This window comes from Eubalaena glacialis, chromosome 13 (genome assembly GCF_028564815.1).
Source record: "Eubalaena glacialis isolate mEubGla1 chromosome 13, mEubGla1.1.hap2.+ XY, whole genome shotgun sequence".
NCBI classification, from domain to species: domain Eukaryota; kingdom Metazoa; phylum Chordata; class Mammalia; order Artiodactyla; family Balaenidae; genus Eubalaena; species Eubalaena glacialis.
The window spans coordinates 31,561,036-31,576,764 of NC_083728.1; the positions used below are offsets into that span (position 1 = coordinate 31,561,036).

The 15,729-nt window shown below is 41.5% G+C and overlaps 1 protein-coding gene across 1 annotated transcript in view; it reads left to right on the forward strand.

Annotated features, from left to right (window-relative positions):
- The window catches only part of PANK2 (pantothenate kinase 2), a 31,306-nt gene extending 16,866 nt beyond the window's left edge, over positions 1 to 14,440 (forward strand). Inside the window, exons 4-8 of the mRNA XM_061209835.1 lie at positions 417 to 670; positions 1,737 to 1,913; positions 5,169 to 5,292; positions 7,373 to 7,498; positions 11,238 to 14,440. Of these exons, the coding sequence (XP_061065818.1) occupies positions 417 to 670; positions 1,737 to 1,913; positions 5,169 to 5,292; positions 7,373 to 7,498; positions 11,238 to 11,288 (732 nt within the window). The 3' untranslated portion in view covers positions 11,289 to 14,440. The remainder of the gene's footprint in view (positions 1 to 416; positions 671 to 1,736; positions 1,914 to 5,168; positions 5,293 to 7,372; positions 7,499 to 11,237) is intronic.
- The last annotated feature ends 1,289 nt before the right edge of the window (positions 14,441 to 15,729 follow it).

Below are 15,729 nucleotides of genomic sequence, written 5' to 3' on the forward strand. Positions count from 1 at the left end.
AGATGGTCTTTGGAAGGTAGATGTTGGATTCCTTGTGGCTCCTGCCATGTGTTTCCAGGTCCTTGCATCATTTAGACTTCTTAGAGTCTGCTTTCTGATGGGGCTGTGCCCTCAGCTGTGCTCCTGCCTCATGGTTCCCGTAAGCAGACATCTTGTTTTCTGCTTGGGTTTTGGCACATTTCTCCAGCTGCTGCGGTGGTTTGAGTGTGTTGGGTCTGTGGGAGCAGAATTCTGTCTTGTCAGTCCATCCCTATATTTGTTGTCTGCAGATCTGTTTTGTAAAGCAGGCACAAATAGTACACATCCATGAGCACTTTTATGGTTTGTCTTATGTAGAGGGGAATGCCTTATTAAACGGAGTTTTTATTTCTGCTTGGCTTGTTAAAAAATCTGAATACATTTTTATTTCATTACAGATAGGTGATCTTCAGCTTTGCAAACTTGATGAACTAGATTGCTTAATAAAAGGAATTTTATACATTGACTCAGTTGGATTCAATGGACGGTCACAGTGCTATTACTTTGAAAACCCTGCTGATTCTGAAAAATGTCAGAAGTTACCATTTGATTTGAGAAATCCATACCCTCTGCTCCTGGTGAACATTGGCTCTGGGGTTAGCATCTTAGCAGTATATTCCAAAGATAATTATAAGCGGGTCACAGGTACCAGGTAGGTCTTTTATATAAAGGTCATTATTTATTCTTGATATCATAATGGGTTAAAACTGAGTTTTCAGGTACTGCATGTAAGAACATCTTCAAGAACCTGTTAAAATTATGTGAAAGATATGTTTCTCTGGGATTATGGAAGCAAATATTGTTTCTCTTTGGAAATTCTGATTTCATGGTCTACTTTTCTTTAATCTCTATTGCTGAAGATTTCATTACCATCGTTTCATAAAATATCTCATCAGCGGACTCATTGAGCCCAAGGTCCCTGCCCTCAGATAGTGTTATGGTGTGCATATACCATAAAGTAACCAAAGCTACTAGGTAGCATTTATAAGGAGAAGGCAAGGCAAGATCCCAGCTTTGAACTAGTTTAGATTTTACATGTATCCACACATACACATGGCCAGGGGATGTCGTGAGATCTAGAAGTGGAGGTACTGAGCAGTAGAAAAATGTTTGGGGGAGGGTAGTCTGAAAAGGGAGGATTAGGTGGCAGATGAGAATGAATACCTTTTGGTTTAAGGATCAGCGATCACTTGAGGAAAAACAGGAGCTGGGGATTGGGATAAACACGTTTTTGAACAGGTGTCAGTTAAAGAATGAGAGGAGTAATTTTGGGAGAGAAAACACATTCATGGAGGAGTTCTAGTCGGGTAAGGGGGGCTGATGACCCAGGGTGACAAGATGCTTGGATGAGGATGACTCGGGGCTTGCACTTGGAGAGAGAAAGGGAAGAGGTGCCACCATGGCCCTGGTGGGCTGATCTGCACCTGAGGCTTCTAGTACTCAGCAGGTGCCCAGACTGCATTGGGGACATGGGTAAAGAGGTGGGCCCTGTGTTTTGCTGCTTTGTTTGCTTGGCTTATGTGAATATGGTATCTTCAAGGTGTCCATTAGACACTTTATTTTTATCTTTTCACAGACTTGTTTCCTACTTAGTGGCATCTGCATGATTGGGATGGGGCAAGAGTGGGTTGATACATGAATATGGTTTTGGATTCATAAGTATTACCTTCCTATTATTTTGAAAAATGTTATAATACTATGTTTGTTTTTAATCACAGTCTTGGAGGAGGAACTTTTTTTGGTCTTTGCTGTCTTCTTACTGGCTGTACCACATTTGAAGAAGCTCTTGAAATGGCATCACGTGGAGATAGCACCAAAGTGGATAAACTAGTACGAGACATTTATGGAGGGGACTATGAGAGGTTTGGACTGCCAGGCTGGGCTGTGGCTTCAAGGTAAGGGAAAGGGGCGTGTGTGCTCTAAGAAATACAAGATATACAGTGGAATATTATCAGCCATAAAGAAGAACAAAATAATGCCATTTGCAGCAACATGGATGGATGGACCTAGAGATTCTTATACTGAGTGAAGTAAGTCAGACAGAGGAGGACAAATACCATATGATATCACTTTATATATGGAATCTAAAAAAAGGCTACAAATGAACTTATCTAGAAAACCAAAATAGAGTTACAGATGTAGAAAATAAACTTATGGTTACGGGGGGGTAAGGGGTGGGGGAGGAGAAATTGGAAGATTGGGATTGACACATACACACTACTATATATAAAACAGATGACTAATAAGGACCTACTGTATAGCACAGGGAACTCTATTCAATACTCTGTAATGGCCTATATGGGAAAAGAATCTAAAAAAGAGTGGCTATATTTATTTATATAACAGATTCACTTTGCTGTACACCTGAAACTAACACAGCATTGTAAATCAGCTATACCCCAATTAAAAAAAAATACAGGAATAAAATATTAAGTATTGGGTATATCTTTTACCCTTTAAATAGCTTTACATACTATGAAGTCACCTGTTTAAAGTGTGCAATTTAGTAGTTTCTAGTATATTTATAGAATTTTGCAACCATCTTCATAATACAATTTTGGAACATTTTCATCATTCCAGAAAGAAACCTGGTATCTGTTAGCTGTCACTCTTCATTCCCCCACACATAGTCCCTAGTAAACACTAGTCTATTTTCTGTCTCTCTATGGCATCATACAATGTGTGATTTTTGTGACTGGGTTCTTTCACTCAGCATAATATTTTCATGGTTCATCCATGTAGTAGCATGAATCAGTACTTTGTTCCTTTTTACTGCAGAATAATGTTCTTTGTATGGATATAGAATGTTGTATTTATCCATTTATCAGTTGATTATCTTGTGGGTTGCTTCAACTCTTTGGTTTATTATGAATAATGGGGCTATAAACATTCATGTACAAGTCTTTGTGTGGACATATGTTTTTAATTCTCTTGGGTATATACCTAGGAGTGGAATTGCTGGGTCATATGGTAACTCAGTGTTTAATCTTTTGAGGAACTGTCAAACTGTTGTCCAAAGTGGCTGTACCATTTTACAGTTTCACCAGCAGTATATAAGAGTTTAAATTTCTCTACATCCTTGCCAATACTTGTTATTGTCTGTCTTTTGGGTTTTAATTGCCTTAATAGATGTAAGGGGATCTCTCATTTTGATTTGCACTTCCCTGATGACTGATGATGTTGAACATCTTTTAATGTACTTATTGGCTCTTTATTTTCTTTGGAGAAATGTCTGTTCAAGTCTTTGCTCATTTTTTAGTTGGATTCTTTGTCTTTTCATTATTGAATTGTAAGAATTCTTATATGTTTTGGATACAGGTCCTTTATCAAGTATATAATTTGCAAATATTTTCTCCCAGTCTGTTGGTTGTCTTTTCACTTCCTTGATGGTGGCCTTTGCAGCATAGAAGTTTTAAAATTTTGATGAACTCATTCTTATCTGTCTTCTCTTTCATCACTTGTGCTTTTGATGTCATGTATAAGAAATCATTGCCTAACCTAAGATCATGAAGACTGACTTACGTATTTTTTTCTAAGCATTTTATAGTTTTAGCTCTTACATTTAGGTCTATGATCCATTTTGAGTTCATTTTTGTGTGTGGTGTGAGGTAGAGGTTCAGATTCATTCTTTTGCATGTGGCTATATAGGATATATAGTTGTCCCAGCACCATTTGTTGGATAGACTATTATTTCCCCATTGAATTCTCTCGGCCCCTTTGTTGAAAATCACTTGACCATAAATGTATGGGTTTATTTTTGGACTCTCATTTCTATTGCATTGATCTATATTTCTATCCTTATGCCAGTACCGCACTGCTTTGATTACTGTAGCTTTGCAGTACTAAGTTTTGAGACTGAGAAGAGTGAATCCTTCAACTTAATCTTCTTTTTCAAGATTGATTTGGCTAACCTGGGTCCCTTGACATTCCATGTGAATTTTAGGATCAGCTTGTTGATAATCTGCACCAAAAGGCAACTGGGATTTTGACAGGGATTGTGTTGAGTCTGTTAGGTCACTTTGGAAAGTATTGCCATCCTAACACTATCAGGTCTTCTGACCCAGGAAGATAGAATGTCTTTCCATTTAGATCATTGCTGTTATTTACCAATGTTTTGTAGCTTTCAGTATACAAGTGTTATTCTCTTGTTAAATATATTCCTAAGCATTTTATTCTCTTTAATGCTATTATAAATGGAATTGTTTTCTTAATTTCATTTTTGGATTGTTTAGAAATACAGTTGCTTTTCTGTGTATTGGGGCACATGGTTTTTAATAATAGAAAAGGCACTCATATACATGTTTGTTTACTAATTTTAGGTACTTTGTAAATGCTGTAGATTCCATTTTCTATGTTGTACTATCTGCTCAATGATAATCACTTCCTTTTCTGATTGGTTGGGTTTGTGATCAGGTCATAGTTATTTATATATCAATTCTGCTGGTCAGGTACTTTGAAATACCTGATCTTCTAGGGAAATCTGAAACTCTTAAATAGTTTACTCAGGGACTCAGATGTCAGATAAAGCAGTTTACCAGATGTGAATGTGACCATTCAGCTGAGTGGAACAGCTATGCAGTTGGGGACGAATTGCTAATTGAGGCATCTTCCTGAAACTTAGCCTGGTTGCAGAAGGAGCATGGTGCCTTCAGTGGATCTGAATGTGCAGATACGTGGCGTCAAAGCTAGATTTCGGTGGAAACCACAGGGAAAGCCATTTGCTCATTCAGAATGCTTGAGGTGTGGGAATTCCCTGGCAGTCCAGTGGTTAGGAGTCCGAGCTTCCACTGCAAGGGCCATGGGTTTGATCCCTGGCCAGGGAACTAAGATCCCACAAGCCATGCAGCGTGACCAAAAATAAAATAAAATAAAATAAAATAAAATAAAACTTCATTAAAAAAAATATTTGAGGAAAAAACTAAAAACTAAACTAAAATAAAATTCTGTGTCCTGTTATTTAAAAAAAAAAATGCTTGAGTTCTTGAAGTTGCATTTCTATTTGAGCAGATGCTCTGTTATTTTGTAATAAAATGTTTGAATATTTGAACAATGGTGCCCTGAAAGTAACTTTTGTCTTAGTAAAGTAACATTAAGTTCTGTTGAGCTGTGTTGCCTTTAGTTTAGCAATGAGATTTTTTTTTCCATCATAGCTTTGGAAACATGATGAGCAAGGAGAAGCGAGAAGCTGTGAGTAAAGAGGACCTTGCCAGAGCGACTTTGATCACCATCACCAACAACATTGGCTCAATAGCAAGAATGTGTGCCCTTAATGAAGTAAGGGGACATGGATTTTTTTAGTTGCTCTGAGGAAAATACAGAACTTACTATGTGGGCCCCGCCTTGTATACGTCTGTTTTCTCTGAACAGTGCCTAAATGTAGTCGTAAGTGGTGGAGTTTGTTTCATTGGCAAAGTTAAAACGTTTCACATGTAGATTAATCTTAATAGATTTTTTTTTTCCCTTACTCAAGATAAACACTACTACTATCTAGAAGTAGAGGAAAAAGTAGAGGAAGGTAGGGGAGGTAGCCAGTATTGCAGATGATGGGGACTGTTGGGTGGTGGTGATGGATGGCGATGCTGAATCTAGATGCCACGCCCACTGTTGAGCTCTAGAGTCCCTGGGAATGAATCCAGAGGAAGGCACTGAAGCTGGGAGAAGACTGAGTGGGCCGAGGAATGCCCACCCTGCTCCCCCTCCACTGCAGCAGAGCTGTCTTTGTGCTTTCAGCTTCTTTACAGTGCTGCCTTGTAGCATTCAGGTCAAGCAGCATTGTACAGGGCTATGAAAGAACTAAGAATGGCCTTCCCTTGGGGATCCAGTTGGTGCAGCTTTATAGCTTATCCCTATTTATACACTTTTGTTTAAAATTATTCTTTTAAATAGATAATATAAGCATGTGACTTAAAAAGGAAACCTCAACAGGTACAAAAGGATTGTCTCATTTTTAGTTAAAAATACTGTATCAGCATGAAGAAATTAAAAATTCTTTATTTGAATATTTTAACACTTCTATTTTCTTTGTTGCATGTTCCTTTAAGTCCTGTGCTTATGTATTTTAAGATATTTTAGTTGGTGTACATACCATTCTATGTTTTTTACTTAAATATTATAAATTGCATGGTTGTATATTTGATTTCTTTTTATGTCATAAGTCATTCACATAGAACTGGGCATTTGGTTGCTTGCCGATGATAGCTCTGCAGTAAAGCATTTTTAAGCGTGAAGCTGTTCCTTGGATGGATTTATTCTTGATAAGAGACTTATTCAGGAGTGAGATTTCTCATCTAAAGAATATCATATTTATGAATTGTGATAGGTATTGCCAAGATGCTTTGCACAAGGGCTGCACCAATTTAGATCATTTTTAGCAATGAATGAATGGATTGGTTTTACCACAACTTAACTAATATTGGGGGTAGAATTTCAGTTGTTTGTTTTGCTAACTTTTTTTTTATGGTGCCAATTTAAAATACAGTTTTATTTAAGACATTGCATTTTCCACGTACAATACAGTGCTTATAAAGTGCAATGTTATTTCCTTTCCCTGTGTACATATTCACTGTTCAAGTATCAAGAACGCCCAGTTGTTTACTATAGCAGCTCAGCTTTAAAACTGCCTTGGAATTTGCTACACATTTGGGTCCTTCAGTGTTTTTTGTGAAACAATGCTAAATCTATACTAGGTTGGCTTAATCAACCTCTTCAGTGGTGGGCTCGGAGGAGGCACCACCAGATGGGGGAGCTCCTGGTATGTATGCCTCCTGCGCTCTCTGGTACAGCTTGGTAATGATGGAGTTGCAGATTTTTTCCAGCTCCTTCTGCTGATGTTCGAATTCTTCCTTCTCCGCAGGATGTAAGATGTTGGGTCCCTCAGACATCCAAGGAAGGAAGCTGCCAACATCTGGAGTTCTTTGCTAACTTTTAATGGATCTAAAATTTTACTTTTTTTGCTCACTTAGTGAGGTTGAATTTTTTTGTCTGTGATATTTCTTGTATAATTTGCCTATTTGTGTTACTTTTCTTCTTTGAATTGGGTCTTAATATTTTTTTACTTATCTGTATAAAACTTTTTATTTAATTGTAGTTATTGTTTGTCAAATTTAATTCAAATGCTTTTCCTAATCTGTATTCTCCTGTGACATTTTCTGGCATACTTTGAAGTAGGTTTAGAGTTGTCTGGGGATCAAATTTAAGTAGCCCTGGATCAACTGGATTAAATGTAAATACTTTTTTTTGATCAGCAGTCAACTTGCTGCTAAAAACTACGTACATGGTACTCTCTTTGGGGTAGCTTTTATGAGAGAACAGAAATTAAGATGAAAACTAATTGCCTTTTTTTTGATGTGCTCAGAACATTAACCAGGTGGTATTTGTTGGAAATTTCTTGAGAATTAATACGATCGCCATGCGGCTCTTGGCATATGCTTTGGATTATTGGTCCAAGGGACAGTTGAAAGCACTTTTTTCGGAACACGAGGTAAGCAGACTTACTTCCTGTGACACTTTACCTTCATAAAGGGCATGCAGTTCATGCTGCGCTGGAATTTGAAGCAGTACTTATTTGTTTCTGTACTTGTATAATATGGGTTAACTTTGGTCATGTTCAAAAGCTGTTTCTTACCTGATTTAATGTAAGGTAGATATTTGGTTAATTTAATTTTGAGCTTCAGCAGTTTTAAAGAAGAAAGTCTTGATGAACAGCCAGCTATATTACTGATGCCATATTCTTTTCTGAACCGTCCTTTATATTTTCCCCATTGCAATTTGCACTTACTTTGTAAATGCACTTACTCTGAATTCTTTTTTCATTTTTTGATGTCAGTTTTTATGTATTGATATAGTTCATGTGCCAGTTTGCCAGTTATTTAAGATGTATGTTCTAAAAACAACTAGATCAGTAAAAAGCATTCCAGGATTAGAGCCACACTATCATTAAGAACTTAACACATATACAGGCTATGTGGAAAAGAATAACTGAATTGCTCAACCTGATAATCCGATTTTGGAAAGTGCCTTTCTGTTTTTCAGTTTGAGGAACAGAACCAGAGCTATGGAAGGGACTTTCTCTTTCCTCCCCTTGGTTGTGGGAGAGTTGGACTCTTTCAAGTGTTAAAGTGGATTGTAGATAGTGTTATCATGAACATTTTTCAGAATTGTATTTGCATATTTACTTTAACAGTGTTTCTATGAATTGACAGAAATCAAAGTAGGATTTAAAGTAATATGAAGAGATTGTTTTTTCTTTTAAGGTTGCTTTAAGTTTTTCCTTTTAAGTTGCTTAAGTTCATAATTAAAACCCAAAGTGCATAATTCCCCATATTAAAAAGCTTAAAGTTTAAGTTATCTAACTTTCTTTTTACCTCTAATCTTATTATATTAGTAAATCGGTACTGAATTATCAGTTTCTTATACCTTTTATATGCATCTTGCTTTTTGTGATCTTTGACCTGTTTTATTTTGCTTAATATTAGAATAAAAAGAAACCCTGTTTAATGTTGTATCTTAGTATAACTTGCCTCCTGCTGAGTTTCTACCTCTTTTGAACCTTTTTCAAGGCAGAATGTGGAGGTTTCTTAGGTTAACTTTTTTTTTTTTTTAACTTACGTCTTCATATCATAATAATTACGACATGAACCCTTTATGAAGTTTTGTTTTTCCCATTTTGACTTCCTCTCTGGTTAGCCTGTTGGCTCTGTTTGTCTCTGTGTTTTCCATTTACATTCATGCCTCTGGCTCTAATGTCGATCTCTGTACTTGTGGAACTCTGATTATTTTAGGTTCTCTGAGTCATGAAATATTCTCCTGTCTGCACACTGAAGTCAGTGTGTCTACTGTTGTGAAAGCTTTGTATAGATTCTTCTCAAGCCTTTCTCTTTCATTGTTTACTGTTCTCATCTTACACTTCTTGGCTTGTAACAACCTCTGTCTTTTACTAGATAGTAGGTTTTGGGTCTTCAGTGGAACTCATTATAATGGTTAACTTTATCCCTTCTTCTTTTGTTGTAAAATAAAACACAGATACAGAAAACCACTTTATGTGTAGAGCTAACTGTTACAAAGTGAACACCCTTGGGACTTCCCTGGCAGTCCAGCGGTTAAAGCTCTGTGCTTCCACTGCAGGGGGCACAGGTTCCATCCCTGGTCAGGGAACTAAGTTCCTGCGTGCCGTGGCCAAAAAATTAAAAAAAAAAAAAAAAAGAATAAAGTGAACACCCTTGAATTCTATCCTCTGGCTGTGATTGTGGGTTTCTGAGTGTGGCTGAGTCTTGCTCAGTTGTGTCCCTTCTACAGTTTCTGACTTTCTCTCATAATACATTCATGTGGCTGCTTATTTATTTATTTTTTATTATTTTTAATATTTATTTATTAATTTGGCTGTGTCAGGTCTTAGTTGCGGCAAACGGGATCTTCGTTGTGGCATGCGGTATCTTTCTTTTTGGCATGCGGGCTGTTTGTTGTAGTGCGCAGGCTTCTCTAGTTGAGGTGTGCGGGCGAGTGCATGGGCTCTGTAGTTGTGGCGCACGGGCTTAGTTGCCCTGCGGCATGTGGGATCTTAGTTCCCTGACCAGGGATTGAACCCGTGTCCCCTGTATCGGAAGGCAGATGCTTAACCACTGGACCACTGGGGAAGTCCCCGTGGCTGCTTACTTTTAAAGCCAAAAAAGAGTGAAAGGGCAGGCCTCTGTTGTGTGGCCACATGTTCTTTGGAGAAGCTTTTCTTGGAAAATAGACTAAACCTTAGTTATTTATATTTCAGAGACTTCTCATGTGTTTTTTTTTCTTTTTTAAAATTTATTTATTTATTTATTTATTTATGGCTGTGTTGGGTCTTCGTTGCTGTGCGCGGGCTTTCCCTAGTTGCGGCGAGCGGGGTCTACGCTTCGTTACAGTGCGCGGGCTTCTTATTTTGCTGGCTTCTCTTGTTGCGGAGCACGGGCTCTAGAGTGCAGGCTCAGTAGTTGTGGCGCACGGGCTTAGTTGCTCCGCGGCATGTGGGATCTTCCGGACCAGGGCTCGAACCCATGTCCCCTGCATTGGCAGGCGGATTCTTAACCACTGCACCACCAGGGAAGTCCCTCATATGTTCTTCTAATCCATAGCAGGTCTTCCAGGATCTTCCCATATTCCTTTTTCAGTCACTTCTCTCTTTCTTACAGTACTTTACTGTCTGATTGCATCCTTTGGAGACCTTGATGGATTCTGTATCATTGTACGATTATTCTCTGATTCCTGCTGATTTCTGCCAGTATGGGTTTTGCCTCATTTTCTTTTATATTTAATCCTTGTTTAGGTTTCGTGTTTGGGTTGTCATGTCTTGGTTGTGTTTGGCCTTGATTGCTTACTTCAGGAGATGGTCCTGTAATGCCTTCCTTCAGCTGCTGCTTCTCTGTCTCATGCTGCTGCCTTCCCCTCAGTTGCTTCTGTTCTTCAGATGTTGCTCCTCTGTCCTTACCCTTCTCTACACGTTGCCTGAAGGTTCTGTTGTCCACTTCTCTGCTGCTCACCTCTGCCAGTACTGCCCTGACTGCTGCCCCGCTCCAAATCCAGACATCCGGTGACTTTCTGGGTGTGGCTGCTTGGCTGCCAGGGGCACCTCAGCTTTGCACATCCTGTATGAAACCCCCTTCCTTGCTCTCCACATCTCTTGCTCCTGTGTCCTTGTTCTCTCAGGGGTGGTGTGACCGGATGTGTGGGAGAGACATCAACATCTCTGCCACCCTCATCCCCTTCTTCAGGCGAGTCTTGAACCCATCCCACCCCCTTCTTTCCACCCTCAGCCCAGGCAGCCCTCTCCCTCTGTGACCTGTTCCCGCTTCTCCTTCATTGCACTTCATGTCTTATCTTCCCTTCATCCCAGAGTTGTCTGGAAATGCTCCAGGCCCCTGTTGCTTCTCACCACCTCATTCCACAGGAGACGGCCCAGGTACCGTCCTTTACCAGGGGTAACTGGGCCGCTCTGGGCCTCATAACTTGTGGATCCCCAATTGTGGGCTCTGGTCTGATGTGCCAGAGTGTCCTCCCCCGCTGCCTAGGAGCTCTGCAGAGCTTCTCTGCTCCCAGGCTGGCCTTGGGCTCAGCAAAATGGGAGTCAGGAAATGGGTGTCAGGAATTAAGGGCTGTGTTGGCTTTAATGCTAGTAATCATATTTATGGTAGTTTAAATAAGTCAAAGGAGAATTGCTCTTATTTTTCTTTCTTTCTTTTTTTTTTTTTCAGGGTTATTTTGGAGCTGTCGGAGCACTCCTTGAGCTATTGAAGATCCCCTGATTACCTGGGGAGGGGTTCCTGGAACCTTCCACAGTGGGATCTGTGGACTTTTTTTTTAAGAGACTTACTCAGTTTTATGATTGTGTACTACCTGAATCAAAGCGAGAAAGGACAAATGTATTTTTCTAAGTCATCAAGATAAATCTTAATAACCAGTAAGGAAAGATATATATTAAAAAAAAAAAAGTGGACCATGTCCATGTCGGTGAGAATTCTCTGTATTTAAGTTGCTCTTCAGTATATCTTTGTTCAACTTGCTGTGTATTTTTGAAATTCAGCATCACTCTGTGGAGCCACTTCAGGGGAGGAGAGCTGTTCTGTGTTCAGCGGGCTGTGGTTTTGTGTCCTGTTGAACTAGCTAAATGTAAGGCAAGCTGTTGATACTATGTATTATAATCTAATCACAATTTTGTCAATGTGGCCTTGGAGATCATCTTCTGTGCATTAACTCTGGTGTGCATTTAGCTTGTGTGAACGTATTGAAAAACATGTTTCAAGGTTCTACAGACTTACTGGGCAGGTTAATTCTGTGCCTGTAACTTTAACAGTTAAGCAACTTTTGGAAGGGCAGTTCCAGCTTGTTTACACTGTAGATCCTGGGAAGGTCTGTTTGGAGGGAAAGGACTTCTCCCCTGGGCAGAATTTCCTTGGATAGTGGAGGGATAATTGATGTGATGGAAGTGAGTAAGCTAGTAGAAAAAGCACATCTGGAAGACTAAAAGCAGACAAAGAGGGCTGCCAGTATCGACAGCTTTTCAAGGAGTGGGGGGAATCTGGTTATTTCAGGCTAGTAGAAAGGGAGGAATTGAGGTGTCCATTGATTAGCTCATGGAGAGCAGGGCGGGGCTCTCCCGCCTTCTGCTCCCTGCCTTGTGCTTGCTGGAAACTGCCTGGGAGGCTGGCTCAGTTGGATCTAGTGGAGGGGCTGCGTGTGGGAGGCTCAAAAGGCTGCTTGAGGAGAGACAGGTTTCTAGATGGAGTCTTGGTAGAGGTTGGCTGCTTCCTCTGGGCCGAGGAATGGAGCCAGCGTGAGCCCGTTCGCTGCCCATGGAGACCCAGGTTGACCTCTGAGGCCTTGTGGGGTCCCACCTGCTCTCCCCACAGTTACTGTGCTCACGAGGCTGTGCCATTGCTTTTTGTGGGTCGTGTCATGCAGCCCTTGTCATCTCCACAACTTAACAGAGGAGGAAACCTGCCCAAAGTCACACAGCTAGAATCCGGCAGAGCCCCCTTTCCTCTTGTGCCTTGAAGTCGCCTTCCACCTCCATGGATTCACCACTTCCTGCTCTTGAGAAACTGCCTCTGTGACTTCTCTTTGTGCTTTGTGCTCAGCCCATCCTTTTACTCCAGTCGCTAAATCTAATGGACATTTCGTGTTCTCATCTTCCTCAGTTCTAACACTGCAGACCCCTCTTGCTTTTCCTTCTATCTCCTAGGCCACTTTGTCTCTGCCAATTTATTCTCCACTGAAGATAATTAGATATTGCTAGCCCTCAGGCTCAATCCTTGATCTCCTTAAGCAGTCATCAGCACTCACCTTGACTCTGATTTCTAAGGTAGCATGTCTGGCCCAGCCCTTGCCTCTGAGCTCCAGTCCCAAGGCATTGACTGCCTTCTCTTCCCTCTTTCCCCTTCCCCTTCCCCCCTTCCCTTCTCTTCTGTATCTCCAAGGCCATCTTTACACAGAAATGTCTCCATCCTCTCCCCTGAACCTCCGCCAGCATCCTCTCCCAGTTTCCTGCCATTTCACTACCTCCAGTTTGTGAGATGCATGTAAACTCAGTCTTTCGTCACCACAGCTACCACCCTGGTCTAAGCCACTGCCCTGTCTCATCTCAGCAGTTATCCCTTCCAGTCAGCCCTCCAAATACTAGCCTGAGGGTCCCATCCCACACTCCCCTACTAGAGGCAGTGGGGGTGGTCGTGGCTGTGGTCATGGTCCAGGTGTGAAAGGAAGGTGGTCAAACCAAGATGGGAGCAGTGGATGGTCAGGTAGAGAGAGATGCTTTAGAGGGTTGAGTTTAGAGATGTGGAGATTGGAAGTGGGGGAAGGAGGTTCTGTGAGGGCACCTAGGCTTGCTGGGGAGACTTGGTTTTGGGCTGCCTGATTTTTGATGCCAAACAGGTAGCTGGATATTTAGGTCAGAGACCTGAGAATGATGTGCATGTAGGTGGGTAAAATGTAGGTGGGAATTTAGTGAATCCCAAGGTAGAGTGAGAATAACAAGAGATGTGCAGAGAAGGAAAAGGCTGCGAAGAACACTGAAGAGTGGTCAGAGGGGACTAGCGCAGGGGGCCTGTTGCTCAGGAGACTTGAGGGGAGAGGAGCTCTCCAGGCACCTGCATTAAGAAGAGGTTTCAGAGGTGGCACAGATTTGGTTGCAGGGTCACGCATGGCCTTGAGGGGGAGCAGTTTCCCTGAAGCTATGGGGCCAAAGCTGAGCAGCAGAGGTCCTAGTGAGGGTTGATGAGTAGAAACAGTAGCTGCCACAGGATGGCTTTGGACCAGGAGATGTTTTTTTCTCCTCCCAACAGAATAGTTGGTATTTCCAGACCTGGGATATAGCTAGAGGGGTGAGGTGTGGGCCAGTTCCACCACTGCAGCCCTCCTGAGCACTGGTGTCCACATTTGGGAGACTGCTTGACTGTGTCCAGCCACACCTATGGTGCTGAGGCCAGGGTGGCAGGGGGGCCTTGGCCTCTCTGCCTTCTCCCTTGCTGTGGCCTGGTGCTCCACTCATCACCCCTGACTGGCACCCCACTGGCACCCCACACCATGGGAAGAGATAAGCCAGGCTCCTCTGTCACAATCACCTGTTGCTGGTGACCAGTTCTGTTTGTTCAGAACCACTCTTCAGCTCTTGCTACATGGGCTTAAGTGGGATGTGGGTGACCAAGGGTGCGTACATGCTCAGCACAAAGTATTTTTAAAATCTGCTTTTTATTTACTTTAAGTCAATTACATGCATGTCTTATTTTTTAAACAAGAGTAATTAGCAAAATGCATTAAAATTTTAAAATAGCAATTAAATATACAAAAATATATAGCTTACAAAAAACTGCGAATGTTTAAAAATATTCTGCTGCATAATTCTTAGTGTACAAACATGTCTATGAAACCTGAGGCTCAGCATTTCATAAACCTTTTTTTGAGGGAGTTATACGATATCTAGTGAATAAAACCCAATGGGCTTAAAACTATAGGACTAATATCCACTCTTTCTGGCAAAGATCTGTCAAGAGACCCAGAGATGACAGTTCAGGAACACTCTTGGAAGACTGAGCTGTCACCAGGAAGGACTTCCTAACACTAGCCCCATCTGCCTCTCCTGCTCTAGCAGGGGGGGCCTGGGAGGGAAGGGGTGGATGGAGGGATGGTGTGCACCTGGCCCAAGACACAGGTCCGCCAGGCTTGTACTGGCCCAGGGAGCTGAGAGGGGCTTCATGGAAGAATAGACAAGTCCCTTGACACTGGTGGGGCCCACAATGTAGGTACACGTCCCTGGAGCAGGGAGGCTCTGACACTATAGCCACAGAAGTGAGCACTGGGTCGGTAAGCCAAGTGTGCTGATGCTTGGTCTAAAAGTGGAATAAAACTCTGCATCTTGCAACAACAATTTAGGCTCTGAAGCTGAACTGGAATAATAACATTTACTGAACAAGCCCCTCTGTTTTCCTCATGTTCCCAGTCAATGGAAGCACATTCCATGGCACGTGGGAGCCTTCGTTAATCTACTAAAGGAACATGACCCAGCATTTTCCATTATCAACTGCAAATTTCGCCAGAATTTAGACACTTTCATCCCTTTACTCAAATTCCTAAATGCTAATGATGAAAGACAAGAGGTTCATCAAATGACAGAAGAGTGGAGTTTCACATACGATTCCTTTCCAAGTTTCAGGTCAGGGGCCCAAGTTGCACTTTTAATCTAGGGAATCCCTGGGCTGCTGTTCTGTGTGGCAGGATACCAGGGAGGTGGGTGAGGAATGAGAGGCACAAGTCCATGCCCCTCCCCCCAAGGCTGCCTGGAGGAAGCAGCTTTAACCTGGATCTCCTGCAGGGGCAAGAATGAACTTAAATTTTTTTTTTTTTTTAAAGAAAATGTTGGTGGGATAATTTCTGAATGTTGAATGGAAAAAATGTTGGGCGAGGAGAAATTCTATGGGAACATTTTCTTTTTAGTGTGTTCATAAAGAGTGGGAAGGGAAAGGGAGTAGGTTCATGAACTTGAACATGAACGTTCAGCCATATCTGCTGTTAATGCTGAGGCAGCTGACCACCTATTTGCTTAGCAACATCTGAGACATCTGCCCCACAAAACAGAAGGATGCCTCAGCCTTCAGTTACTGCTGCTTCTCAAACTTCTGCCTCAAAAACATGGGCTTGCCTAAGAAACCATGACAGTTGTAGCCAGACGTCACTGCTGGGCTCTTGGTCCTC